The sequence below is a fragment of the Suncus etruscus genome, chromosome 14 (assembly GCF_024139225.1).
Source record: "Suncus etruscus isolate mSunEtr1 chromosome 14, mSunEtr1.pri.cur, whole genome shotgun sequence".
NCBI lineage: Eukaryota > Metazoa > Chordata > Mammalia > Eulipotyphla > Soricidae > Suncus > Suncus etruscus.
The window spans coordinates 23,323,095-23,348,361 of record NC_064861.1 but is presented as its reverse complement, the minus strand read 5'-3'; the positions used below and the strand labels follow the sequence as shown (position 1 = coordinate 23,348,361).

General features: G+C 56.9%; 1 protein-coding gene across 2 annotated transcripts; it reads right to left on the bottom strand.

The window, feature by feature from the left end:
• Positions 1-25,267, bottom strand: PCDH1 (protocadherin 1). 2 transcript variants are annotated; one of them, XM_049786840.1, is made up of 5 exons: positions 25,066-25,267; positions 15,483-16,345; positions 9,499-11,694; positions 3,902-4,121; positions 1-1,216 (listed from the first exon to the last, which is right to left on the bottom strand). In XM_049786840.1, exons 1-5 carry the CDS (start codon positions 25,106-25,108, stop codon positions 822-824), a joined length of 3,717 nt encoding a protein of 1,238 aa, XP_049642797.1. In that variant the 5' UTR covers positions 25,109-25,267; the 3' UTR covers positions 1-821. The 2 variants fall into 2 exon arrangements, with proteins under 2 accessions (XP_049642797.1, XP_049642798.1); XM_049786841.1 differs by lacking the exon at positions 25,066-25,267 and adding an exon at positions 18,558-18,581.

Genomic DNA, 25,267 nt, shown 5'->3' with positions numbered 1-25,267 from the left:
TGGCCTGCACAGCCACCGTGCCACAGCCCCAGGGGTATTTACAACATAGAACAGTAGAGGCCTGGGGTGTGGGGGGGGGCACTGCGGCAGGGATGAGGGGGCACAGGGCAGGTGTTCCCCCCCGAGGGGTCCCCCAAGACAACACAACATCAACAAGAAAAGTTGCAAATCAGGCAGAAATGGGGACATCATTCCAAGGTCCTTATATACAGACACTGCGTGACCAGCAGGGAAGGGGGCGCCCAGGGCGGGCAGGCTCGGGCCTGTGGCAGGCAGGGGGCCAGCCCAGGAGCAGCGCGGAAGACGAGGCCCCGCCGTGCCCACCCCGTGCCCGCCCCACCTTTGGTAACGTCAGCCCTTCGGGGAGCTCCTGGCCAGCGAGTTTCCTCTGGGGGCGGGGGGTTGGCTCCCAGGGAGAGGGGGCCCCCACCCCAGTTCAGCCCTGCTTTGGGGCAAACTGGGGTATCCACCCAGCCCCGGCCAGCCCACCCAGCTCTGGTTGCCGCATCCACCCTGGGGAATCGATGAGTTGCAAGTGGGCCCCCCACCTCCAACCCCACCGCTGGCCCCGAGGGTGGAGTGCTCCCCGAAGTCAGGGAGGGGAGCACTGCAGAGGGGCTGGGGGGGGAAGGCAGGGAGGACCTAAACCCTGTGCAGGGGGGAGGGCAGCACGGCTGGAGGCCTGTTCCCCCTCACCTGGGGCCGCAGCCCGTAAGTCCGCGCCGGAGGGGTCAGGAGGGGCGCCTGGAACGGGCCCATGGGGGACTGGCCGGCGGCCGGGGCAGGACAGGACGGGCGGCCGCGACCGACCGGCGGGGAGCTCACAGGTAGATCTCGCGCTTGGCTGTCGGGGCGGGCGCCGGGGCGGCTGCGGGCTGCAAGTCCGAGGTCTGGGTCAGGGGAATCTCCTCCAAGGCGGCCGAGTCCTTGCAAGAGTCATGGCTACTGTGGGAGAAGGCACTGTAGGAGGGCAGGAGGCGCACGGGGGCCGTTTTGGTGTTCCGTTCTTCCGGGGGGCTGGGGCTGCCGGCGCCCGCAGGCTCCTGCCCTCCTCGGTCCTGGTAAGGCACGAAGGTGGAGAGTTTGAGGGCGCTGCTCTTGGCGCGGCGGCTGGGGGACGACTGGCCGGGCATCCAGCACGTGTCCGAGTGGCCGAACTCGCTGCACTCCCGGGTGCACGTGCCCGTCATGGCGACGTCGGGCAGAGGCCGCAGGTCTGGGGGGACAGGGGGCCGGGGTCAAGGCTCCACCGTCCCCAACACGACTGCAGGCCCCTTCCAGCCCCCCCCCCCCCACCCCGCAACGCAGCAGCGCACAGGCACATCCTGCAGATGGGCACCGTTGGCCATCACCGCGCCCCAACTGCCCCTCTCACTCGCACCCCATCCATCCTTAGACTCCCGCTCACAGCTGCCCTTGGCCAGGGGCATGTGAGAGGTAGCTCACTCTGGCTTTCGCTCTCACTCTCTCTCTCTCTCTTTCACTCACATTGTGTCTCTGTGTTTGTCTGTCTCTCTCTTATCTGTCTCTCTCTTCCCTCTTCTCTGGTCTCTTTACTATGTGTTTCCAGGCACACTCCAGCAGTCCTCTAGGCTTACTCCTGGCTCTGCACTCAGGGATTACTCCTGGAAGGGTCTGGGGAACCATATTCGGTGCCAGGAATCAAACCTGAATCAGCGGCTTACAAGGCAAACTCTTTGCCTGTTGTACAATCTCTCTGGCTCCTTAAATTAACTTTTGTTGGGCCCGGAGAGATAGCACAGCAGGATTTGCCTTGCAAGCAGCCAATCCAGGACCTAAGGTGGTTGGTTCGAATCCCGGTGTCCCATGTGGTCCCCCGTGCCTGCCAGGAGCTATTTCTGAGCAGACAGCCAGGAGTAACCCCTGAGCACCACCGGGTATGGCCCTAAAACCCAAAACAAACAAACAAACCAAAAAACCCAAAACAAACAAAAAATTAACTTTTGTTGTTGTTTTTGGGCCACACCCTGGCAGCAGGCAGGGGTTGCTCCTGGCTTTACACAGCAATCATTTCTGGCAGGTTCGGGGGACCATATGGGATGCCAGGAACTGAATGAGTTGACTGTGCAAGGCAAGCGCTCTACCTGCTGTGTATATCACTCTGGCCCTTAAGTTAACTTTTTTTGTGTTCTTTTGCTTGCATGTTTTTGGGCCATGCCTGGTGGTACTCAGGACTTACTCTTGGCTCTGCACACAGGGATCATTTCTGGTGTTCAGGACCTACTCCAGGCTCTGTGCTCTTGGCAGGACTCGGGGAACCACATGAGGTGCTGAGGATTGAACCCAGGTCAACCAAGTGCAAGGCAAGTGTGCCCTATCCTCTGCACTATCTCTCCAGCTCCTTAAGTGAACTTTTGTTCACTTAGTGAACTATCCCTTAACTTAAGTGAACTATCCCTCTGGCACCATCCCCCCCCCACTCCCCAACATACACCTTTCCGTCTACCCTGGACACCCCTTCCTTCTGACCCTCTGACAAGCATGAACACACACCTCCCTCAAGTGCTGCACACCTCGCCATGCTTGAGGTTTTCCTGTATCCCCACCCTGCTTCACAGTGCACACACACACACACACACACACACACACACACACCCCCCATACACCTAGGCACACCCATGCAGTCCTCCCCACCTCACTCAGGAACCCCTATACCAGCAACCACCTTGGCCTTGCCCTGGCTCCCTACCAGGAACCCTTGGGAGCAGGACTTGGCCGCTGACATCAGCAGTAGCCAGTGTGGTTGCTGGGCTGCAGGATCTCCTTGGGGACAGCCAGCGTGAGCACTTCCTGTTGCAGTTACCCCTGTCCCGCCCTCACTCTGGGACAGTACCAGACAGTGACCCCCCTCAGGGATGTAGCTGAACAGCCCTGCCTGGGTCAGGGGGTCCCCTGGCACCTCCTACCCTGGTTTGGCCTCCTGCCAGCGCCAGGTGAGAAGGGACCCACTTCAGTAAACCCTCAGGACCCACTGCAGTAAACCCTCAAAGTGCCAAGGCTCCATCAGCTGCTGCAGGCAGAGGTGGGGGATCCTACGTGGCATGGAGCAGAGCGTGGGCGGGGCTGGGTGCTGGGCCGAATCCCCCAGACCCCAGACCCCACGGCAGCTCCCACATACCTGGCACTCCGCCTCAGGGCCTGCTCCGGCCTGCCGGCTCTGCGCGGGCACAAAAAGGACGAGAGGGCGTGAGATGGCGCATGCTCAGGGCACTGGGCACCCGGGGAGGGCAGACAAGGGCCCAGAGCCTGGGCTGGGGGTGCCTGGCCTGCTCCTCTCTGAGGGAGGAGGGAATGGGGACTGAGGGAGAAGGTGAGGACAGCTCCAAGCTGGGGTCTCTCATCACCAAGGGAAGCTTAGTTGGCTCCGGTCCCTTCACACACACACATCACACACTCCTGACGTGTGCTCCCCCTACCCCCGTGCACCCCCAACTGCCCCCAACTGCTCTCCCTCTGAGCCCGCCCAGACATGTCACCCCCAGGGCTCCCTTGTCTTCTCCCAGGCCTTCTCTGAGCTTTTCACATGCAGTATTCTCAAGTCCCTCAGACCCTCCTTTCCTAAAGGTCCTCTTAAGAGCGTCTCCCTGCTACCTAAGCCCTCAAGCCTTCCTTCTGGGGTGCCCAGGCTCAGGAAAGTGGTAGAATGGGTGACTTGAAAACAAAAACTGCTGGGTGGTCCAGCTCTCACTTCCTCTGTATAACTGGACCAGACCTGGACCTCTTGGCTTCAGTTTCCTCTGCTGTAAAGGGGACCAGAGCCTGACCCCTTGCACCCAAGTACTCAGCGCATTTACCTCAGCGGCTCCTAGAACCCCGATGAACAAAGAAGCCACCGAAGGACCCAGGCCCTAGTGTTTCTGGATTCCCAGGGTGCCCTCACCATTCTCAGGGTGCTCCATCTCTCCTATGCTGCCATCGGGGGTGGTGCGCTCATAGTGGTCCTCGGGCAGGGCCAAGGGGCCAAGCCGGGGCCCCGAGGAAGACTTGCTGGATGGTGTCTCCGACTCCTCCAGGCCGCTGTCGTAGTAGCTGTGTTGGGACGGGTCCTGCAGCTCCTGGGCTTGGCTGGTGGCGGAGAAGGTGACTCGGCGGTGAGGTAACTGCAGGAGAGGGGGCGGGTCACTGCAGGGGGGCCACGCTACCCCCTGGGACCACCACCATGCCTGGCCACAGCCGCTGCCCCAGCTAGGCTTTCTAGCAAAGCAGAGCCCATCAGCACAACCTCCCCAGACCGTCCCTGTCCCATAGAACAGACCCCAAGACTGCTGAAAGTTTCCCCCCGGCACAGGCACCTCGATGTTTCGGCCCCCAGGGCCGTGACATCATCCTGTTGCAGGACAACAGCCACTCACAGCTCAGCGTCCCCATACAGACCAGCCTCTGTCTACTCATGACAGCCAATACCAGAACACAACAGCAGCTGACTTCCCATATCCCAGCAGAAACAGCAAGCGCCCAGGATGTCCAGGATCCCCCTCAAAGCAGTTGGCTCCTAGCCCCCAAACAACTCACCAACACCCATGGGTCCCCTCACTTCCAAACAGCACCTATAGACTCCACTCCTCACCTGGTCTCTGCTCTTACTTCCCACTGCCTTGTTTCTCTGCCCCACTTTCAGGGCTCCTGGTGCTGTGTCCCCCCTCCCCGTACTGCATCTCCTGGAGAGAGGCAGAGAAGATGAAGGGGGAAGAAAAGGAAGCCTAATAACAAGCCTGATGACAAAAAAAAAAAAAAAAAAAAAAGCTAACAGGGCCTGTACACAGCTAAGTTGAGTTTGAACCCCAGCACCCCATATGATTCCTCAAGCACTGCTAGGGGTGATTCTTGAATGTGAAGCCAGAATAAGTCCTAAGCATTTCCAATTATGTCCCTGCTACAAAACAAAACAGAACAGAACAAAACAAAACAAAACAAAACAAAACCTGAACAATTTGAAACAAACCTGGGAAAACATTGCATGAGGAAGTAGAACAATGGAAATGTCCCAGGTTTCCAGATCTGGAAACTTTGCTTTTAGGGCAGAGGGCTGAGTTTCCTACACCCACACCCTCCCTGAGACCTGCCCAGGACACCAAGGGTAGGTCCCAGCACCCTTCCTGCTGAGCTCTAAAGCGGCTCCTTCAAGGAAATGAGGAAATGGCAGGGAAGGAATGGGGTGGGGAGGGCGCTAAGTGAAGCCAGGACTTAGCTCAGACTGGGGCTGGCGGGGGCATAGTGCAACTGGCAGTCCTGCCTGCCTGCCATGGGTTACAGATCACCCCGGAACCTGGCAACCTCAACTTGGCACAAAGCACGACCAGACAGTCACCCGATCACCCACCTGGGATGGCCATGGGTTTTGCTGCCAAGCTGAGATGAGGAGCTGTGGAGAGCGGCATGCCCAGGGCTTGGCGGGGGTGCAAGGGAGCAGCTCTGACCAGGCCCTCCTCTAGGACAGTGGTCCAGCTTTGTCTTGTTCTAGAACCTTCCACAGAGGTTCTTGAGTTGGCCAGAAGAAGGGGCTGACACACCTACTTCCTAACACCACAATCTTCATCGCATTCAGAAAACTGGGTAGGGGCCGGGGGGAACAAGAGATTCAGTACTACTGTGGTGATCTTTAGATCAGACAAGCCTTTTGGGGATCCCTCAATACCAAAGGACCTGGGGATGGGGGCTGGAGGGATAGCACAGCAGTAGGGCCTTTGCCTTACAAATAGCTGATCCAGGAAGGATGGTGGTTCAAATCCTGGCATCCCCTATGGTCCCTTGAGCCTGTCAGGGGCAACTTATGAGTGCAGAGCCAGGAGTTACCCCTGAGCACCCCCAGGTATGACCCAAAAACAAAACAAAATAAACAAACAATGGACCTGGGGATGACAGACACTCCCCAACGGGCTGGACCTGGAGGTTGTGCAGTTGTGGGAATGGTTGCCTGGACCAATTAAAGTATGACTCAATTCCCTCTGGAGACCACAGCCCTCCACAAGCTCACTGCAGAGCTCACATGCAGACCCCCAGCTTCTATTCCACCTGCAAGACCTGCTTGGGTTTGTCTCTGAAAAATGGAGGGTTGTGTTATATTTAGTACTAAACACCCCACAGAATTCTTATGTGCCACTCAAATACCCTTCCCCGCCATGTCCCCAAATCTTTCTAGGTCTAGCCCTGAAATCCTGGGCTCTCGCAGAATCTTTCCAGTGGGTCCTCCCCTCTCATATGCTACATGGCACAGACAAGCCTTTTGCTTCAGTTTCTGTAGGTATTAACCTCACCAGGCCCCTCATTCCAACTCAGAAGGATGATGATTATCTGGGATACTGACAGTGATCCCCTAAGGTCTGTGGGGTCTTTTCTCCCCAAGTTAAGCCAAACCCATCCACCCATCCTCTCTGGCACCCCAACTTAATCAAGCCCCTAGATTCAGTCCTGTGCTATCATATCATCGCTTACCCTTCTACAGTCCGCTCGCTCCACCAGTGTCAACACTAATTCATCCTGAATTTTTTAGGGTTCCTCTTTAGGAACTTTCAGGCAAACATCTGTGTTTCAGCCCACTTATTTCATGAGTTCTCTTGTAGACCCTCAGCTTCAGCCAGAAAACTCCCTTCAGGCCCTCTCCCTGTCCCCATACTGATCTCACTCTACTCTACCCTCACTCCTGCTTGAGAAATCACTGTCAGGGAACACAGTTCAAGTCTCATCTGGCACTACTCAGGGATTACTGGCTTTGCACTCAGAAATTACTCCTGGCAGGCTCTGGGGACTATATAGGATGCTGAGCATTGAATGCAGGTTGCCCACATGCAAGGCAAACGTCATCTCCATGGTGCTGCAACCCTGGCTCAGGTCTATATAGAATATAGATTGTTCCTCATATGATCCACGCAGTGGGTACATCTGGAGAACTCAAAGTGTACATTAAGAGTTTCCCCCTTTCCTGGGGCCGGAGAGATAGCATAGAGGTAAGGTGTTTGCTTTGCATGCAGAAGGACGGTGGTTCGAATCCCGGCATCCCATATGGTCCCTCCGAGCCTGCCAGGAGCGATTTCTGAGCGTGGAGCCAGGAATGACCCCTGAGCACTGCCCAGTGTGATAAAAAACAAAACAAAACAAAGCAAAAAAAAAAAAAAACATGAGTTTCCCCCTTTCTTGTCTTCAAAAGACTGACCTGGTTCTACTAAACAAAGGAACTTAATCCTGTTACCCCTTCTGTCAGCCTATGAAAAACAATAAACTCTGGAAATGGATGATGAGATGCTCTAGGTTTGATATTTTGAGGGCATCACAACCAGCAGAGTGGGGGTTACTCCAGCTCTATGATGGAGAGTTTGTCTTGTTCTTATGCCTTTCCTGGTTGGACTCAGGGTTCACTCCTGGCAGGGCTTAGAAGTACTAACCATATGAGGAGTTGGGGAGCAAACCAGGATCAAGCATGAGAAAAGCAAGTGCCTTATCGGATTATTACTCTGGTCTGTATCCTGGAGACTGAACTTGGGCCTCTTGTGTGCAAACCATGAACTATCTCTCTGGCCCAAACATTTCCCTTCTGACTCCACCTCTAACTAGTTCTCACACCTGTAGAGAGTTCCGATGATTAAGCCACAGAATTGGGAGCGTCGTATGATCTAATTCACGTCAAGCTCGACACATCAGCTGCATTTGGCAAGAACTTGAAACAAGTCAGGAAAAGTTTCACTCCAGCACTGCTCACTCCACACTCGAGTTTCAATGGCCTCATCTTTTCCTTTGTCTCATAAAGTCTGACCCTTCCCTTGGTGTTTGGCACCAGCCAGCCACACAGTAGGGCATCCTGTGAGGGTGACACCATCTTGGGATTTTGGATGGGCAGTGTGGCCCCATGCATGGGTGGGATGGATTGAACCCCTTAGAAATTTGGAAAAAGAACAAAGAAAGAACAGCTACAGGTACAGAAGGCAGAGGAGAAGGGGTGCCAGTGATGGCAGAAGCAAAAGACAAAAGGAAGGTTGGTCAGGCGCTGCTGGATCTCAGCGTAGGGACACTCGCTCATTCCGAAGAGACTAGATTTCCCTACCCCATGCCTGACTCCTCCGAAGCCCCCAGGAGTTTTCACTGGGGGTGTATGTGTGGTAACCCAGCACATTAGGGAGTTGGTGGACAGAATCAGCTTCGAGAATTGGCACCATGGACCTCCCCAGAGTGTCTCAACCTCTTCCGTTGCCATGGAGACAGGTTGCCTCTGGCCTCTGAGGATCTCCCAGACCTCAGGCCCTTCACCCAGGCGTTAGAATTCCCCCCTCCCCTTCTCTTCAGACTCAGCCAGAGACAGGGCAGACTCAGGGGAGCAAGAAGTGAGAGATGGAGCGAGAGAGAGAGAAAGAGCCGGCAGCCAGGGAGGCCAGAGCGAGGTGCTGAAGGAAGGCAGGGAGGGGCAGGGCCGGGCAAGGCCAGGCCATGGGTCCCCCTCACCCTAAACATGGGGATTCAGAACATCTTGATCCAAAGAGCTTGAGCATCCCTTTGTCACACAGGGGTCCCCAGGGCAGGGTCAATTAAATGAAGGTGTAGGAGTAGCTGCTGAGATGACAAGGCTAGGAAAGGGACTAGAGGGTCTTGCCCTGAGGGACAGTGGCTAGTGATATCTAGAGGTTCCACCTCCCACCAGGCCTGGGCCAGTGTTGCTCTGGGGGGTCATGGGAGAGGGGTTCTGTTCAACTGGGGTTGTAAAAGGAGGATTTAGCATCCCAGAGACCTGCCTAGGGATAGGGTCCTGAGCAGGGAGAGGACACTCTTGGAGTCTGCTCAGAAGGGTTTTCTTCAGGACATGGGTGTGGAGTGGGGACAGGAGAGGTGAGCTCAATGTGGGGAGGGGGACACTGCAGATGGACCTAGTATGTACAAAGGCTGTTTGCAGTCTCTCTCACTCCTTCTCTCAGTTCCAGGCAAAGAAGAAACCAAAACTCCAAAAATAGAGAACTTTATTGTCAGGATAAATGTTTGGATCTGAGGATCTGGGGCCCAGCCCCAGGAGCCTGGGGCCAGAAGAGGGTGACACACAGTTACATATAGAAGGCACCATGTGGGGAGATCCCCTCCCTCCCTGAAAAAAGTCCCCACCCATTACCCACCAGGATCCCAGGCCTCCCCCAACCCCCTCAAGAGAAGCACAGAAGCTGTCTCAGATCCCAGTATAAACCAACTTCTCCCCACTCTGCTCTGTCTCCTTGCAAGCCTGCTGCCCACCTGCCCAGCTGAGGAGCAGGGCTTTCATCAGCCACGGCCTGTCCCTCGGGGGGAAAGGGGATGGGGAGCAAGACACCACTCAGCACCCCCTCCCTGCATTTCCATCCAGTCACGGGTTGGAGGGCAGGGTCACCCCCAAGGCCCCAAAACCCCTCCCAGTGCTGACTCCGGCGCTGGATCCACGCTCAGTCACTCCCACACCTCCGTCCAGATGGCCCCTTGGTAGGGGTGGGCTGGAGGCCGGGGCGTGCTGAGCCGGAAGGGCTGGCCTACCTGCTTGCTGGGGTACTTGGGGGGGTTGGTGCGGTAGCTGTAGTCGGAGTACTGCTCGGAGCCCGTGGACGTGGTGTCCCCAGTGCCCACAAATGTGTTTGCGGGCGGCAGGTCCTGCACCACCTGGTGCTTCTTGGAGGCTGAGGGTGACTGTGGCTGCAGCTGGATGGAGGGCAGCGGCGAGTTAGAGCGGTAGTGGCGGCCCAGGTCAGGGCTGCCAGGAGGGTAGTTGAGGGGCAGATGGATGCGGGGACTGTCCCCAGGGGCATCGCTCATCAGGTTGAACTTGAGGGACTTCTGCAGCCCAGTCTCGTCCTCGTCTTCCACGGGTTTCACGGGCTTGGGGGTCTTGCTCTTCTTGCCTTTACTCTTGTTGCCCTTGGAGGCTTTGCCGCTGGGCTTGGGGGCATACAGATCCTTGGTCTCCTTTTTTCCAGCCTGGTAGCCACTCTTGGCCTCCCGCTGCCGGCAATAGCGCACGAGCACTGCCAGGGCAATGAGTAGGGCCACAGCCACCACGCCGGCCACCACGCCGAAGAGGATGTTGCCCCGCTGCTTGGAGCGCTCGTACTCCGGGTCACCAGCGATGTCTATATCTAGCGGCGTGTCCAGGCTGTGGCCCAGCAGCATCTCCAGCAGCGTGTGGTTGGTTAAGGTCTCATTGACGTAGAGGTGGACCAAGGCTGTGCCATAGCGTGGGGGCTTGCCGCGGTCACTCACCTTCACCACCAGCCGGTGCAGGCCGTGGTGGCGCCGCTCAATCTCCTTCTCCAGGGTGATGGCGCCTGAATGCGACCCAATCTGGAACAGTCCATAGGGGTTGCCCCCAGCAATGCTGTAGGTAAGCTCGGCATTGACCCCGGAGTCAATGTCCTCAGCTGTCACCTGGCCGACTTTCTCGCCGAGACGAGTCTGGGGGGTCAGCAGGCTGTGCGAGGCATTGGAAGGGGCAGTAATATAGGGCGCGTTGTCATTCTCGTCCAGCACATTGATGGTGACGCCGACATAAGCTGAGCGTGGTGGGACCCCACCATCCACCGCCTTCAGCTGGAAGGTGTAGGTGCTTTGGTGCTCACGGTCGAAGCTCAGGCTGGACAGGATGGTACCTGTGCCGTTCTGGATGACAAAGTCCCCATTATCCTGCTCCACTGTGAGCTGCACCCGGGCATTCTCCCCCTTGTCCCCATCAATGACGGTCACCATGCCCACAGGACTCAGCGCTGGCATGTTCTCCATCACCGAGAAGTTGTAGCCGCTCAGCATGAACTTGGGGTCATTGTCGTTGCAGTCCAGCACGTTGACCAGTACGGTGGCCGTGCCCTGCAAGCTGGGGCTGCCCCGGTCGGCGGCCACCACCTTCAATTCATAGCTGTCCCGCTGCTCCCGGTCTAGGGAGCTCTTCACCCGGATCTCACCCGTCTCTGGCGAGATGGTGAAGAGGCCTTTGGCAGCCGGCTCAGGCTCCAGAGAGTAGACCAGCTCAGCATTTGAGCCCGAGTCAGCATCGCTGGCTGTGACCTCGGCAACCACCTCCCCTGGCTTGTTGTTCTCTGGGAAGGCCACCTCAGTGATGCTCTGGGTGAACACGGGCGCGTTGTCGTTCACATCCACCACCTGAACCTTGAGCGAGTTGGTGCTGGAGAGCGGTGGGTTCCCCGAGTCTACAGCTACAATCTCGATGGTGTAGTCTTTGACCTTCTCGTAGTCCAGCGGAGTAGTGGTCTGCAGGAAGTACTTCTTTTTGCTATCGCTGCCAGTCTCGCTGGCCTGGCGCAGCTGGAAGGGCACATCCCCTGCAACCACACAGGTGACGGCCGCGTTCTCACCCTCATCTCTGTCTGACACCTGCACCAGTGCCACGGCTGTTTCCTCTGCCACATCCTCGGAAATATTGGCCATCCCGTCCTGGTGTGTCACCAGCCCAATGCCCCGGATCTCGATGCTGGGGGCATTGTCATTCATGTCCTTCACAGTCACCACCACCTGTGCGCGGGCACTCTTGGGATTGGTGCCTCGGTCCTTGGCCAGCACAGAGAAGCGTAGGACACTGAGGTCCTCCCGATCCACTGGGCCCTGCACCGTGATGAGCCCTGTGTTCCTGTCCAGCCGCAGGAGGCGCCGAACCACTTCTGGAGCCTGGTGGAATGTGTAGTCGATCTCGGCGTTGGCACCTTGGTCTGAGTCATTGGCCTTCACCTACAGGGTATGGGAGAGAAGCAGGAGAGCAGGAAAGACTTAGATTGGGGAGTATGAATGAAGGTGCCACCTCTCCAGCAAGCATGACAGACACTCCCTACCCTACTAGGGGCCCTTACCGGGCCAGAATTTCCAGAAAGTTCTGACCCGCCTTCCTCGAGAGCAGAGACACTTCTGTAGCATTAACAGATGAGACCTCAGCACTGGGCTTGTCGTTCTACATGTTTCCCAATGTTTTCCCAACCTCAGTCCCTTCCAAGCTTGTTTTCTTCCTGTGGCACCCTCCCACCTGTTCTACTAGTCACCTGTTGACCCATTAATTTGATTTTCATTAATCCTGGGGGTGCATAGGAGGCCACATAACCTCTGTCCAGTTCTAATTTATTGTTTTTATTATTTTGGTGAAGGGGCGAAGAGGGCAGTTGTGACTATACCTAGCAGTGTTCAGAGGCTCCTCTTGATTTTGGGCTCAGAATTCACTTCTGGCTATGCTTGAGGGACTATGTGGTGCTGAGAATTGAGCCAGCATGCAAAAGCAGGCATAAGTAAGTGCCTTAAGCCCTGTGCATTCTTCCATCCTCAGAAAAGCAGTGCTATGCAACCACAAAAGAGGGGCATGGCAACCCAAGTTGCAGCCAGGGCAGTCTTGCTCCCAGTTATACTGACTTTCACCAGCTGTCCGGAAGGTTGCAGCTGCATCAGCATGGACATAAGCAGGCTGTATACATTGGCCCACATGGACATCTGTGGAGTAGTTTTAAGAAGGTATGTCCTTCCTGCCTGTGTGTCCAGAGCCTCCTTGGAGGCCACAGCGAGGGGGTTTCTTTCGGAAGCACCCAGGTAGCATTGTGGGTCAGAGGGAGCCTGCCAGGCCAGGGCTCTGTCAGACTGGGGAAACCTGTTTCGGCAGCTTCTCCTGCCAGGCGCACTGGCTGGCGAGGCATCAGCTTGAGGAATCCGGCCGAACGGCCAGGAGGGAGGAGCTGTTGCAGGCCACAGAGCCTGCTGGCAGCGGGCTGGGCTCCCAGAGTCAAACAATGCACTGTCTGTCCCTTTGCATTGGGCACATCCTCATGCCAAGGCCGCTGCACACCCGACCCAGTGCTACACAAACACGGGCGGGAGTAGGGCAGCAGGAACCAGGTGGGGTTGGCTTCGAAGGAGGGTGAGGCCAGACAGAAGACAAAGGAATTAGGGGGTGATGGACAGGGTGAGGGGTGATGGACAGGCACTTTTTAGAGGCTCTGGGGGCACAAAGCAGACACGTCCTAGATTCAAATCCTAGCCATGATACTTTACAACTAACCGCGTGTGACCTTGGGGGACAACTGTTTAAGCTCTGAGAGATCCAGACTACAAAGGATCACAGTGGACCTACTACGTGTTGTAATGGGATGAATAAAGCAGGGGAAATAACCACATTGTCCACCACAGGGAAAGTGCTTTTTCAACAGCACTCCTGGCTTTTTTATGAGAAATCTCATAAAAAATATTTTGTTTGTTTTTGTTTTTTTTTGGGCCACACCTGGTGATACTTGGGTTACTACTGGCGATACGCTCAGAAATTGCTCCTGGCTTGGGGGACCATATGGGCAGGTGAGAATTCTATCACTGAACCACCCATGCATGCTGGGGGGGGACACCATATGGGACGCCTGGGGATGGAACTGCAGTTCATCCTAGTTTAGTGCGTGCAAGGTAGATGCCCTACTGCTTGTGTCACTGCTCCGGCTCCAAGAAATTTATATTTTTAGGGGCCAGAGAGAGTACAGCAGGCAAGGCTCTTGCACTGCATAAGGCCGACCTAGGTTTGATCCCTGGCATCTTGTATAGTCCCCTGAGCACAGAGCTAGGAGTAAGCTGGGAAAATTACCAGGTGTTAACCAAAAAATAAAATTAAAACCAAAATAGAAAAAAGTATTTTTAGAAACTGAGGTCTCTGCCAGCAGAACTCTGGTGTCACAACCCCCCTGCCAGTGATGCTTAGGGAAGACATGCAGTAGCAGAGATCAAATGGGGGGGGGGGGCAGGGCTCAGGCACACTAGTCATGTGTTCCAGCCCCTGGGTGCTCTCCCAGTCAGCATTCCTCAATGTTTGCCTGCCATCCAGCCTCCTGTTAGTCCCTCTCAGAAAATTGGTGCTATCACAATGTTGGCATCTGCTGTCGCCCATGAAATACTTCCAGGACTTTCTCCACAATGGAGACACCCAGGAAGGGGTACTTGTCCTGGGGCCCCTGCTGAGACAAGTGAAAGCACCTCCCTTTTCCTCCTGGCCTCTACCTATCACAGATGGTTTTTATGACTCCCTCTCCTGCACCAACTCCTGATCTGCCTCTGGGCCCGTTTTCCTCCCTCTGCCCCATAACACTTGATTTCTGTCTCTTCCCCAGCTCCTGCCAGTTTTCACCCATCCTCTCTCTTTGGGCCCTGCCTTTCTCCAGCATTCACTGGCCCGGCTTCATCTCGCAGGGAGGTAGGGAAGCTGCTTTGGGCACATGCACATGGATATCAGGAGGAGTTGGATCTGGTCTCAAAAGCATCTGTTTGGAGGGGTAGGCCACACCCATCTGTGCTCAAGGCTTATTCTTAGCTCAGGAATCAGTCCTGGTGGGGCTCCAGAGACTATACAATGCTAGGGATGGAACCCAGATTGGGTGTATGTGAGGCAAGTACCCTACCTGCTGTATGGTCTCTCTAGCCCTGGATCTGTCTTTTGGGAGTTTATTTCGGGGAATATTTTCTATTTGGGGGCCATCCCTAGTAATGCTCCAGAGACCATGTTAGGGGTTTGAATCTGAGGCCTCTCTAGGCAGAGCATATGCCCCAATCCTTGGAACCAGCACCCCAACCCTCATGGGCGAGCTTGCATATCAGTTCACAGTGTGGCTCCGTTTCTCATCAGTAAAATGGGGATAATGTTTACCTTGCAGTGTGGGGCTTACTGATAGGATCTATATGATATATTGAGAACAGGACCCGGCACCTAGGCTATTATTATTATCCGACTGCCTGTCTCCCTTTTCTTTCTCAGTATCTCTTCCACAGACTCCAAATCCACCAGATTCTAAAATAAAGAACAAAAAAAATCCCCAAAACAAACAAACAAACAAACAGAATGCCTCTGAAACCAACCCCCCTGAATCTAAGGAGAGGAAAAAGAGTGTCCCAGGATGGGTAACGGTGTTTGGGGTTGGTCAAAGCTTCATCAGAGACTCACATCAAAGGCTCACATAAGCCCAGAGCCCATGGAAGAGAAAGGAGTAGGGGATGGGGGGGCTGGCCAGGGGCCAGGGGGAGATGACAGCGGAGATACGCCCACAGTCTATAGGAGGTAGCTCCCTCCTGGCCCAGCCCCACCAGGCTGCCCAGCCCCTGGGGCAGTTCCCAGGGAAAGAGGTGCTGAGAACCAACTGAAACCCCTAGGGTTCCCCATGCCTAGGGGTAGCCAGGTAGTGAGTGTTTTCTAGAACTGTCAGGACTCACCTGGCTCAAATGAGCTCATTCGCTTCCCCAGGGAGGAGAGGGACGCTGCACTCTGCTCTCAGATTTGGAAAAACAGCCCCCAGGATTGGGGGTCTCATGGGGGTGGGCCCACTGGGCTGAGGTGGGGAGCCTGTCACTGTCACTGTCACTCCTGCTGAGACTTGGAGGCAGTTGATGACTGTCCCTATACCTGTCACCCTATAGTTGCAAGGCGGAGAGTGAATGCTGAGCCTGGCTGGCTGGGAGTGGAAGTAAAGGTCTCCCCTGTTTGGAGCAGGAATGTCGCTTCAGGGACTCCTCACCTGGATAACCGAGTGACCGATGGGGCTGTTCTCCGACAGCTCAGCCTCATATGAGGGTCGCTCGAACTTGGGGGCGTTGTCATTGGTGTCCAGCACAGTGACGCGCAGCAGGGCGCTGCTGGCGCGAGGGGGGCTCCCGCCATCCTGTACCTTGATGGTGAGGTCATAGGTGTCCAGGCGCTCCCGGTCCAGGTTGCCCATGACAATGAGCTGTGGCTGCTTCCCCTCCTGGTCCTCAGCCACTTGCAGCCCAAACAACTCCTGCGCCTCAGGCCCGGCCTGCAACTCATAGGAGGCCACACCGTTGGGCCCCGAGTCGCGGTCGGAGGCCATGGGGATGGGGAAGAGCGAACCGATGTTGGTGTTCTCAGGGATGGGCAGCGTGATGATGGGTGAAGCGAAGTTGGGCGTGTTGTCGTTGATGTCCAGCACCTCGATCTGACCCTCCAGCAGCCGGGGGCTGGAGCTCTGCGTGAGATCAGTGATAGACACCTCGAACTCCAGGATGCAGGGCTCGCTGGGCAGCTGGTTCTGGCATTCACGGAGCCCCTCGCGGTCAATTGAGGTCTCAGTGGTGAAGATGTCGCCCGTCTTGCCTTCCACCCGGAGGTATGGGGCGCCCACCTCCAGTTTGTACAGGTGGCCCATGTCTGGTAAACCGTAGTCTGCAGCCAGGCTCCCGATGAGGGTATTGGGCGGCTGTTCTTCCTGCACTTTGTACAAGACCTGCGTGGCATAGCCTGGGGATGGAGCCACCCAGAGCAGCAGAGCTAGCAGCAGGGGGGGCAGGAGCCACCGCTGCCCCCCAGGGCCTGGGCTGGGCCTCAGGGGCCCCATCCTGACGGGTCCCAGAAACAGGAGGGCTGAAAAGAGAAGAGGCCAGAAACAGGCAATCAGCTGGAAGAGGAAGCTCACGGTGAGGTGAACCAGCACGCCCACCACCCACTGGATCCCCCAGGAGTACTTGGTCCCACGCAGAAGGCCGAGTGGCACCCGCAGCCAGGGACACAGCAGGCGGGTCTGCCACCTCCTGAGCAGCTGGGAGCAGCTCCCGCCCTGGAAGCCCAGCCCCCCTGCCACTCCCTCTCCCTCCTCCCTGCTTGCTTGCTTCTGAGCTTTGCTCAACATCTTCTCACCTGCACCCTGCCTTAGTCACCCATGGTAATTACCCTGATACTGAGATAGGAGAGCCAGCAAGCAGAGGGGTGAGGCCTCAGCCATGGGAGAACAGACACCAGGACCCTCTCCGGAGATTCCAGTTGAACTTATGTGGATGAGGCTCCTACACTTTTGTTGCTGCTGTAAATGGCGCTGCTGAGGGGCCACACCCAGCTTAGGTCTGGGCTGGAATATATGGTTCTGCATATATGGAAAGCTTGTGGACCAAACCCGTTTCGTGAGTCATTCTCCCTCCCCCACAGGGGGCCAGCCTGAATAGGGCACCCACTCACTGTAGTTTGAACTTGGTTAGAGGGCTGGAGCAATAGCACAGAGGGTAGGGTGTTTGCCTTGCATGTGGCTGGCTCAGGTTGATTCCCCGGCATCCCATATGGTCCTCTGAACACACCAGGATAATTCCTGAATGCAGAGCCAGGAGTAAGCCCTGAGTACTGTTAGGTATGATCCAAAAAAACCCAAAAGGGGCCAGAGCGGTTGTGCAGGGCATAAGGTATCTATCTGCCTTGCGTGCGCTAGCCTAGGACAGACCACGGTTTGATCCCTCGGCATCCCATATAGTCCCCCAAGCCAGGAGTGATTTCTGAGCGTATAGCCAGTCGTAACCCGAGTGTCACTAGGTGTGGCTGAAAAAAAAAACAAAAAAACAAGAATCTGGGGCCTGAAAGAGAGCACAGCGGTAAGGCATTTGCCTTGCAAGCAGCCAACCCAGGACTGATGGTGGTTCGAATCCTGGCATCCCAGATGGTCCCCCATGCCTGTCAGGAGTGATTTCTGAGCAAAGAGCCAGGAGTGACCCCTGAGCGCCGCCAGGTGTGACCTAAACCCCCCCAAAATAAACAAAAACAGAAACAAAACCCAAAAAAGTCCACCAAGAATAAATTGAATGAATAAAAATTTTAAAAAAGGGGTTGGAAAAATAGTATAGTGGGTAGGGTATTTATTTGCCTTATGTGTAGCTGACCCAGGTTTGATCCCTGGTATCCAATATGGTCCCCCGAGCTGCCAGGAGTGATTTATGAGCACAGAGGTAGGAGTAACCCCTGAGCACTGCCAGCTATGACACCAAAAAAAAAAAAACTAACAAAAATTAATAAAAGAAAGTTGTTAGGGTTGAGGCGGAGCTGTGTGCCCTCCCCTATGTCCCCCAAACACCAAACATGCTGCCCTGAGCAAGTGTGACAGTTACCAGGACTCCCTTACCCCCTAACAGAGGGAAAGAGACACAGGCAGGTATGGGGAAGAAGGAAAGGTCAAAATCGGGGTCAGGGCTGACTAGGCCTGGAATTGGTCTTGGGAGCTGCCCTGGCCTCTCTTTTGCCATGAGGAGCCTAGCAAGTCTAAGTAGGACAGTGTTGCTGGGAGGGGACACCACCAACTCACTCCCCACGCATTTGCTGACCTCTTGTCTGACCCCCATCTCCACAACATCCTGTTGACACCTGGCTCCCTCCCTGTCTTGACCTGTCCTCTTCCCTTCACAACTTGCCTCTCCCTGTCCATCCCAGCCCTGTCTGCCCTAAAAACACCTAATCACCATCATCACTTCCCAGTACATCTCTCTCAGCTTTGAGGCTATGCAGATACATTCCAGCCAGGGGTGGGCAGGCTCCCACCTCCGTCCCCCAGCCTTGGCTTTCCCAATTCTCCAGCTAAACCCTGGACCCAAAATTGGAATCCAGCCTTTTCTGGACAGAGCTCAGTCTCAGACACCTTGTTCGAAGCTCTCCACTTACACCTGACCTAGGTGTCTCCCAGCACACCCCCGTTGAAGGCAGGCGCCTGTCCCAGGAAGCCTTCCCAGGCTTCTCCAGCTCACAGTGACCTCCTCTTCCACCAACTCACAGCCTGTGAGTTGTCTGTCCCAATCCTGAGGCCATGAATCACCCTGCTGCTCACCCAGCCCAGGACACCGCCTGCCAGTGTTCAGTGCTGCTGTGTCCCAGTTCTTTGTGCTCTTGGCCTTTCCAGGCAAGACCCAGGCATCCTGTGGGAGGGAACTGGGGCTCAGAACACTCAGCCTTCACCAAGCTCACATATCCCATCCAGGGCTGTTATTCAACGGCCAAGTATAGGACATATTGAGGACAGGGAGACAGCCCAGAGATTAAGGTTCTTGTCATGCATGTGGCCAACCCCGGTTTAATCCCCAAATGATACTGAGCACTGCCAGGAGTGATCCCTGAACAGAGTTGGCTGTGATCCAAAAACACTCAGAAAAATGTTTATTGGGCAGTAACAATGTGCCAGGCTCTGACCTGGGCACCAGGACTGGGCCGTGACCCAGCCAGACACTATCCATCATTGTGTAACAGACAATGGTTCTAATTCAATGACTATGTGTCAGTTTCCTTTTGTGGGACCCAACTGACCCAGGTGTGGCCAAGAATGAGGAGGACTGTGACAACACACAGGCTGAGGCAATCCCTCGCTGCTTCTTGGTAACTATCAGCAGCAACTCACAGCCTCAGTTTTCCTGTCTGCAAAATAGGAATTACCATTTCCTCTCTCCTAACAAATTTGATATAACAGGGGAGAACTCAACAAATGGTTTCTCTAAGCACTGACAATCAGATGTAGGTGTCAATTGGGGGAGTCCTTCGGAAGTTGTCTTCCTACATCTATGAGCAGAAAAGCCTCATAAAACTCATATTACTGCTCAGCAGTAACTCCTGAAGGCTGTGGCAGCTCCCTGGCACTTTCCATGTGGCCCTTCCAGCTTCCCTTGACCAGCTTGGCTCACTGGGGCCAGATTTACTCCTCTGTGTAGGTCCCTAGTAGATGCTCAAAGAAAGACCAGCTGAAAGCTTCCTCACCAGATGAGACACTCCACTTCCTCAGAGCAGCAGTGAGGGTGCAAGCACAGCCCCTCCTAGTCAGGTCACTAATGTGTGAGGCCATTATCAGATTAGGGTGCCGAGTACTCTCCACTAAAATCTTAATCTCTTTAAAGATGGAGGAATTTATCTGATGTTCCATTAGGATTCCCCCCTCCAGCCACTTCCCCTCTACCTAGTTGAGGCTCCTCTTAGCTGGCTCCCTAGCACGCAACACACACACACACACACACACACACACACACACACACACACACACGAACACAAGGCATGAGCCTTGGTGGGAAGCAGCAGGCATGATCTTCATCCCAACCCAGAGAGACCAGTGACAGCACCCTTCCTCCTCTCTCCAGAGCAACTGAACTGATTCTTTTGGGGTTACTACTTCTTTAAGATAGGTGCAAGAGGGCCCGGAGAGATAGCACAGATATAGCTTGCCTTGCAAGCAGCCGATCCAGGACCAAAGGTGTTTGGTTCAAATCCCGGTGTCCCATATGGTCCCCCGTGCCTGCCAGGAGCTATTTCTGAGCAGACAGCCAGGAGTAACCCCTGAACACTGCCAGGTGTGACCCCCCCCCAAAAAAAAATAGGTGCAAGAGATAGCTCAGAGGGCTGTGTCTGGCCCCAACTGGGAGTAATCCCTGAGCATCACCAATTGTGATTCCCAAACAAGAATTTTATGAAAAAAAAAAAAATCTTTTTTTCATAAATTAAATTTATGAGGGAAAATGTTTTTCCTACCAGGAAAGTGAAAATTCACAAAATGTGGCTTTAGATTTAGAGGTCCCTGGCCTGGTAGGGGTAGGATAGCTTTGAGACTTTGGGAAGAATTCAGCTCACTCTCCCCATTTGGGGGGGGGGGTTATTCATCATAGCGGAAGAAGAGGGTGTGTTCTGTGATCCACAGCTCTAACTCTGAAGTGTATCAGGCAATCTACACAGCATACTTTCACCTCCTAACACACATCCAGATTTTGTTAAAAAACGTTTGGGGGGAACAGAGAGATAGCATGGAGGTAGGGCATTTCCTTGCATGCAGACGGACGGTGGTTTGAATCCCAGCATCCCATATGGTTCCCAAACCTGCCAGGAGTGATTTCTGAGTGTAGAGCCAGTAGGAATCCCTGAGAGCTGCTGGGTGTGACCCAAAAACAAACAAAAAAAAAGTTTGGGGGGCCATGCCTGGAGATGCTCAGGTTACTCCTGGTAGTGCTGGGGGACCATATGGGAAGTCAGGGATAGAACCCAGGTTAGCCACAAACAAGGCAAATTCCTTAACTGCTTATCACACTCAGAGGTTCTTCCTCACTTTGTCACCCTTAGACCTATCAAGCCAGGCCACCAGAGCTGGAATAGGACAATATGCAAAACAGGAAGGTGCGTGGGGGTGGGGAACCTGGGAAGCAGGAGGAATTTGGGGTGGGGAAATGAGGATGGGAGAAGGTTGCCCCAAGCGGTGGAAGAATTGGAAAGGGTTTGGCCTCTGAAGAGTTCCTTTAAAATGGAACTATTTATTACCTGGCCCCAACCTCAGGAATTCTGGCTCCAGATGTGAGACAGACGAAAGCTCTAGGCATTTGTGTGGCAATGGTCCTGGACCAGGGGGGAATGGCTGAGAAAGATGTGCAAATTCTGATTACCGCCTTTCCCGGCCTCACTGCCGCCATCACTACCATCAGCACCACAGCTAACACTACATTTACATGCATTATCCCCGAGAATCCTCCCAACCCTCCAAAACGAACTGTGTTTTATTAAACCACTCCCCCCATAGTACAGCTGATCAAAGTGAGGTACAGAAAGAATAATTTGTTATCTTAGGTCACAGAAATAGCAAGTGGGAGAGTCAGTCTTTGAGGGAGAGAGAAAGAGAGATCTCCATGAGCTGGAGGAGGCAGAGAAATCAGAAGAATCAGATGTTTCCTAGGATAGACCCCTCTCCAATAGAATCTGATGTTTGCTAGGATGTCTGTGTACTAGGATCTCCCCCCCTTCTCCTCCCCCCCCTTCCCGGAGATAGTCAGAGGACCTGAGGGCAGTGAAGGGCCCACCCCTGAACTTTGCTCCCTCAGCGGGCCAGGAGCAGTCATTACTCCCAGAAGCAATCATCTTTGAAATGCCTCCTGTTCTTCCCCAGTGGCTGCCTTCTGCCACATGGGCACCCACCCAGACAGACCCCTGGCAAGCCCAGGCTCACCACCAGCTGAGGAGTGAGGGGCAGAGTCCAGTAAAGGAGAAGTGCCATCTGCAAACCTCTGGGGTGTGGGGAAACACTGACCAGCCTCCCCCCACCCCTGCAGTGCCCAGGGCACACTGGTGCTGAGGCTGAGTGTAAATCTGGGGAGCAGACCTCCCTCTCTCAGGGATGCCCACCCTCATCCTGCAGGATTACACAACACGCCAGGGGCCAGCACACCAAGGGGCAAAGCCAGCGTCTGGGCCTGGCTAAATGGGCAGGGCTGTGGGGTGGAGCTGCTCCCAGGCCTCCTGCTGAGATCCAGCCCCGGGTGCCTCTCCCCTCTCTTCCACAACCTTCCATTAGCCTCCGTGGGGCACCCGAGCACCTGCACACCAGATTGCTGGGGTTCAAACCCTCGTTCCACCACTTCCCAGCTGTGTGACCTTGCCAAGTGACTTCACCTGTCTGAGCTGACTTCAGCCCTGTGGGTGTGTGTGTGGGGGGAAGAATTCCAGCCTCCCTGGAGGAACTGGGGGATGGTGTGAGGGGCAAGAAAGCCTCCAGCACTCCCAACGGGAAAATGCGCAAGTGTGTTATCTTCCCACTGTGGATTGGTTCTGTTCTTTCTGGTACCAGGCACACAGTTGGTGCCGGCTAATCAACATGACTTCCGTGTCGTGTCGGTGCAAGCACAGAGAAGGCCAGGAGGGTGTGTCTCTCCCTCCACCTACCCGACGACGGGTGTTCAAGGCACCGCAGAAAGTCTCACAGAGGGGCAGGCATCAAACCTGCTCTCCACAGGGGCAGCCTCCGGCCCCGCCCTCAGAAGGAGCCCCCACCCACCTCCCACACCGCACCCCAGGTCCCTACTCAGTCCTGCACCAACTCTCAGCCCAGCTCTCCAGACCAAGCAGCCCCAAACCCAGCAAGAACCCAGATCATCTAGTTACCCCTAGCAAGCAGAAGTGCCTCTGGGAGCTACTAATGGGGGGGGGGGGGCAGGGAGGGACACTAAACGCAGCCAGTCCCGCACCCAGCCCTGCCTTTACAGACTCGGCCTTCTCCCTGGGTCCCTGCCCCGGACCAGTAGTAATTACAGATTTCCATCTTCCCAGGCCTAGACGTCAAGAAAGTGCCATCGGGCTTCCGAGGCTCTGGGCCTTCACAAGTCCATCTGGTGTCGGGCTTCCGGGCAGCAACAAGGGACCTGCCCAGGGCAGGTAATGCCAGGCCGGAGGCTCCAGGACTCCCACACGCAGCCCCGGCTAGCGCCGCCGCGGTCAGCGGGCTCTCCCCGCACAAACCCCGCTGTGCAGGCGTCGCCAGAGGCCGGGAGAGAGTGGGTGTCGGGGTGGGGCGTCTGGGGTGCAGGGCCGAGGCAGCTCCTCCGGCACCCTCGGGCTCGGGCGGCGGCAGCTCGGTCAGCGGGGCCCGCGCGCCCCCCGCCCCAGGGGCCGCCGCGGGGAATCCCTCCTCCTCCGCAACTCCGACCTCCGCGCAGGGTCCCCCCAGCTCGCGGGCGCCGGCGGGAGGCGCGCAGCGGGCGCCAGGGGCGGGGGGCAGGGACGGAGCCGGCGCCGGAATCACAAAGCGGCCAGCCCGGGGCGGGAGGGATGTTCTCAGAAAACGGACCTCGCTTTCTCGGCCGGAGGAAACGGGGGTCTGACCGGGGCCCGCGCTCGGCCCGCAGACGCCTCAAGGCCGCCCCGACTATTTCCCGCGAGAAAAGGAGGTCGCCAAGCACAACTGGGGAAACTGAGGCCAGGAGTCTGGGCTGAGACGCGAGTCCGTCTCGGCACGGACCAGCCCGACTTCCATCTCCCGCATCTCCAGGACCCGGCGGGCGCCCACACTCACACTCGGGCCTGCAGCCGGGAGGGACCGGCGGAGGGGGCGCCCAGGTGTGAGAGACACAGGTGTGAGGGACCCAGGTGTGGCCGGGACCCAGGTGGCTGGGGGAACGAAGCGAAGGGGCCGGAGAAGGTCGCGAACGCGGCCCCGGGCTGGCACCCCTCTGCAGAGCGACCTGGGCCCCAGGAGCTCCGGAGCCCCGGGGAAGCGGGGTGGCGCGGCCTGCCAGGTCCAGCTTGTTCCGGGAACACCGGCCGGCCTCCGCATGGGGGTGGGGAGGCGCCGGCAAGGAAGGCGCTCCCGGGGGCCCCGATTCCGGCCGCGCGGATTATTTACGACAACAATGTCTGGACGCCGCCGCAGGGGCGCTGAAAGGGCGCCCCCCGACCCCGGCCGCTTCCTCCGGCCTAACGCGCCCTCCCGGGGAGAGGGGCCGGCGGTGCGCACCCGGGGGTGCCCGCCGTCAGGTGTAAGTAAGGTGGCACCGGGTGTGGGTGTGTGTGACGCCCAGTGCCGGGCTGTGGGCGGCAGAGGATGCTGCTAGTGACAGCGGCGCTGCCGTAGGCGCCACTTACTGTGCTCAAGTGTGTGCCTGCAAGGTGTGTGCGGAGACACTGGGTGTGTGTTTAGGTGGGTGGGAGAGGGGCACCTGCGTGCTGTACCAACCTGCCGACCTGGGAGGGGAGGGGATGATAAAACTGACGTTCGGTGTGTTCCCTAGTTCCCTAAGATCGGGGCCAGGTGTAGAGTGGTCATCGGGCCAAGGGGTGGCCTGGAACACCGGTGGCGGGAGGGCACGGGATGATGTGTGTGTGTGTGTGTGTGTGTGTGTGTGTGTGTGTGTGTGAGTGAGTGTGGCCGTGTCGCCGAACGCCACACCGACTGTGCTCCGTGACGGTCGGCGCCCGTGCCGTTGTGCGTGCAGAGCCGAAGCGGTTCCGCTGCCCCAGTGGGCGCTGTGTGCGGGAAGCATGTCTGCACGCACATATGCACGGATGTATGTGCGCGCTCACGGCGCTCGCGGGGCCTCCGGGGGCCGGCGGGGGCTGGAAGCACCCGAGTGCTTCCAGTGCTCGCCCAACAAGTGTGTGTGTGTGTGTGTGTGTGCGTGTGTGTGGAGGGGGTGGGGGTGACGAGTGAGGTGGGTCCTTGCAGAATCTGTCCTCAGGGAGCCCCCCCAAACACCCAACTGGGGGACTGCGCGCTGCCCCCCAACACCCATCCCCTCTCCAGCCCGCGCGTTCCTCGGGTCCCCCTCTCCCGCGGCTTCCACCCAGCACGCCGGGGTGCGGGACTGGCCGGGCTGGGGTCCGCGCAAACACCCTCCCTTCTCGCTGCGGACCTGCGAGGCCTCGGGGGGGACCGCCGCAACGCAACGCCCGCACCCAGTCCCCAGCCGCCCCCACCTCCGTCCGTTCCAACCGGGCCCGGGGGCCTCGCTCCGCCGCGCGCGCCCCTCCCTGGGCTCCCGCCGGCCATGGCCGCTCCGGGTCGGGAGCCGCCGCCGCCGCCACCGCCACCGCCACCGCCGGATCCTTACCCGCCTCGGGGCAGCGCCGGCCGCCCGCCCTGCTGCTGTCCATGAGCCGCCACCCGCCCGGCCGGCCCGGGCTGCGGCTCGGCCCGCTCGGCTCGGCTCGGCTCGGCGCTGCGGCTCGGCTCGGCTCGGGCTCCGGCTGCTGTGCGCGCAGCAGCCCCGGCGGCCCCGCGTCCGCGCCGCGCTCCCGCTCCCGGAGTGAGTG

Bases quoted from the DNA above. Each gene is read 5' to 3' on its own strand.
- PCDH1 (XM_049786840.1), bottom strand. From the start codon at position 25,108: ATGGACAGCAGCAGGGCGGGCGGCCGGCGCTGCCCCGAGGCGG. The intron at 16,346-25,065 runs GTAAGGATCCGG...TTCTCTTTTCAG, and splicing joins CCGGCGCTGCCCCGAGGCGG to CCCTCCTGTTTCTGGGACCC. The intron at 11,695-15,482 runs GTGAGGAGTCCC...CATACCCTGTAG, and splicing joins TCGGTCACTCGGTTATCCAG to GTGAAGGCCAATGACTCAGA.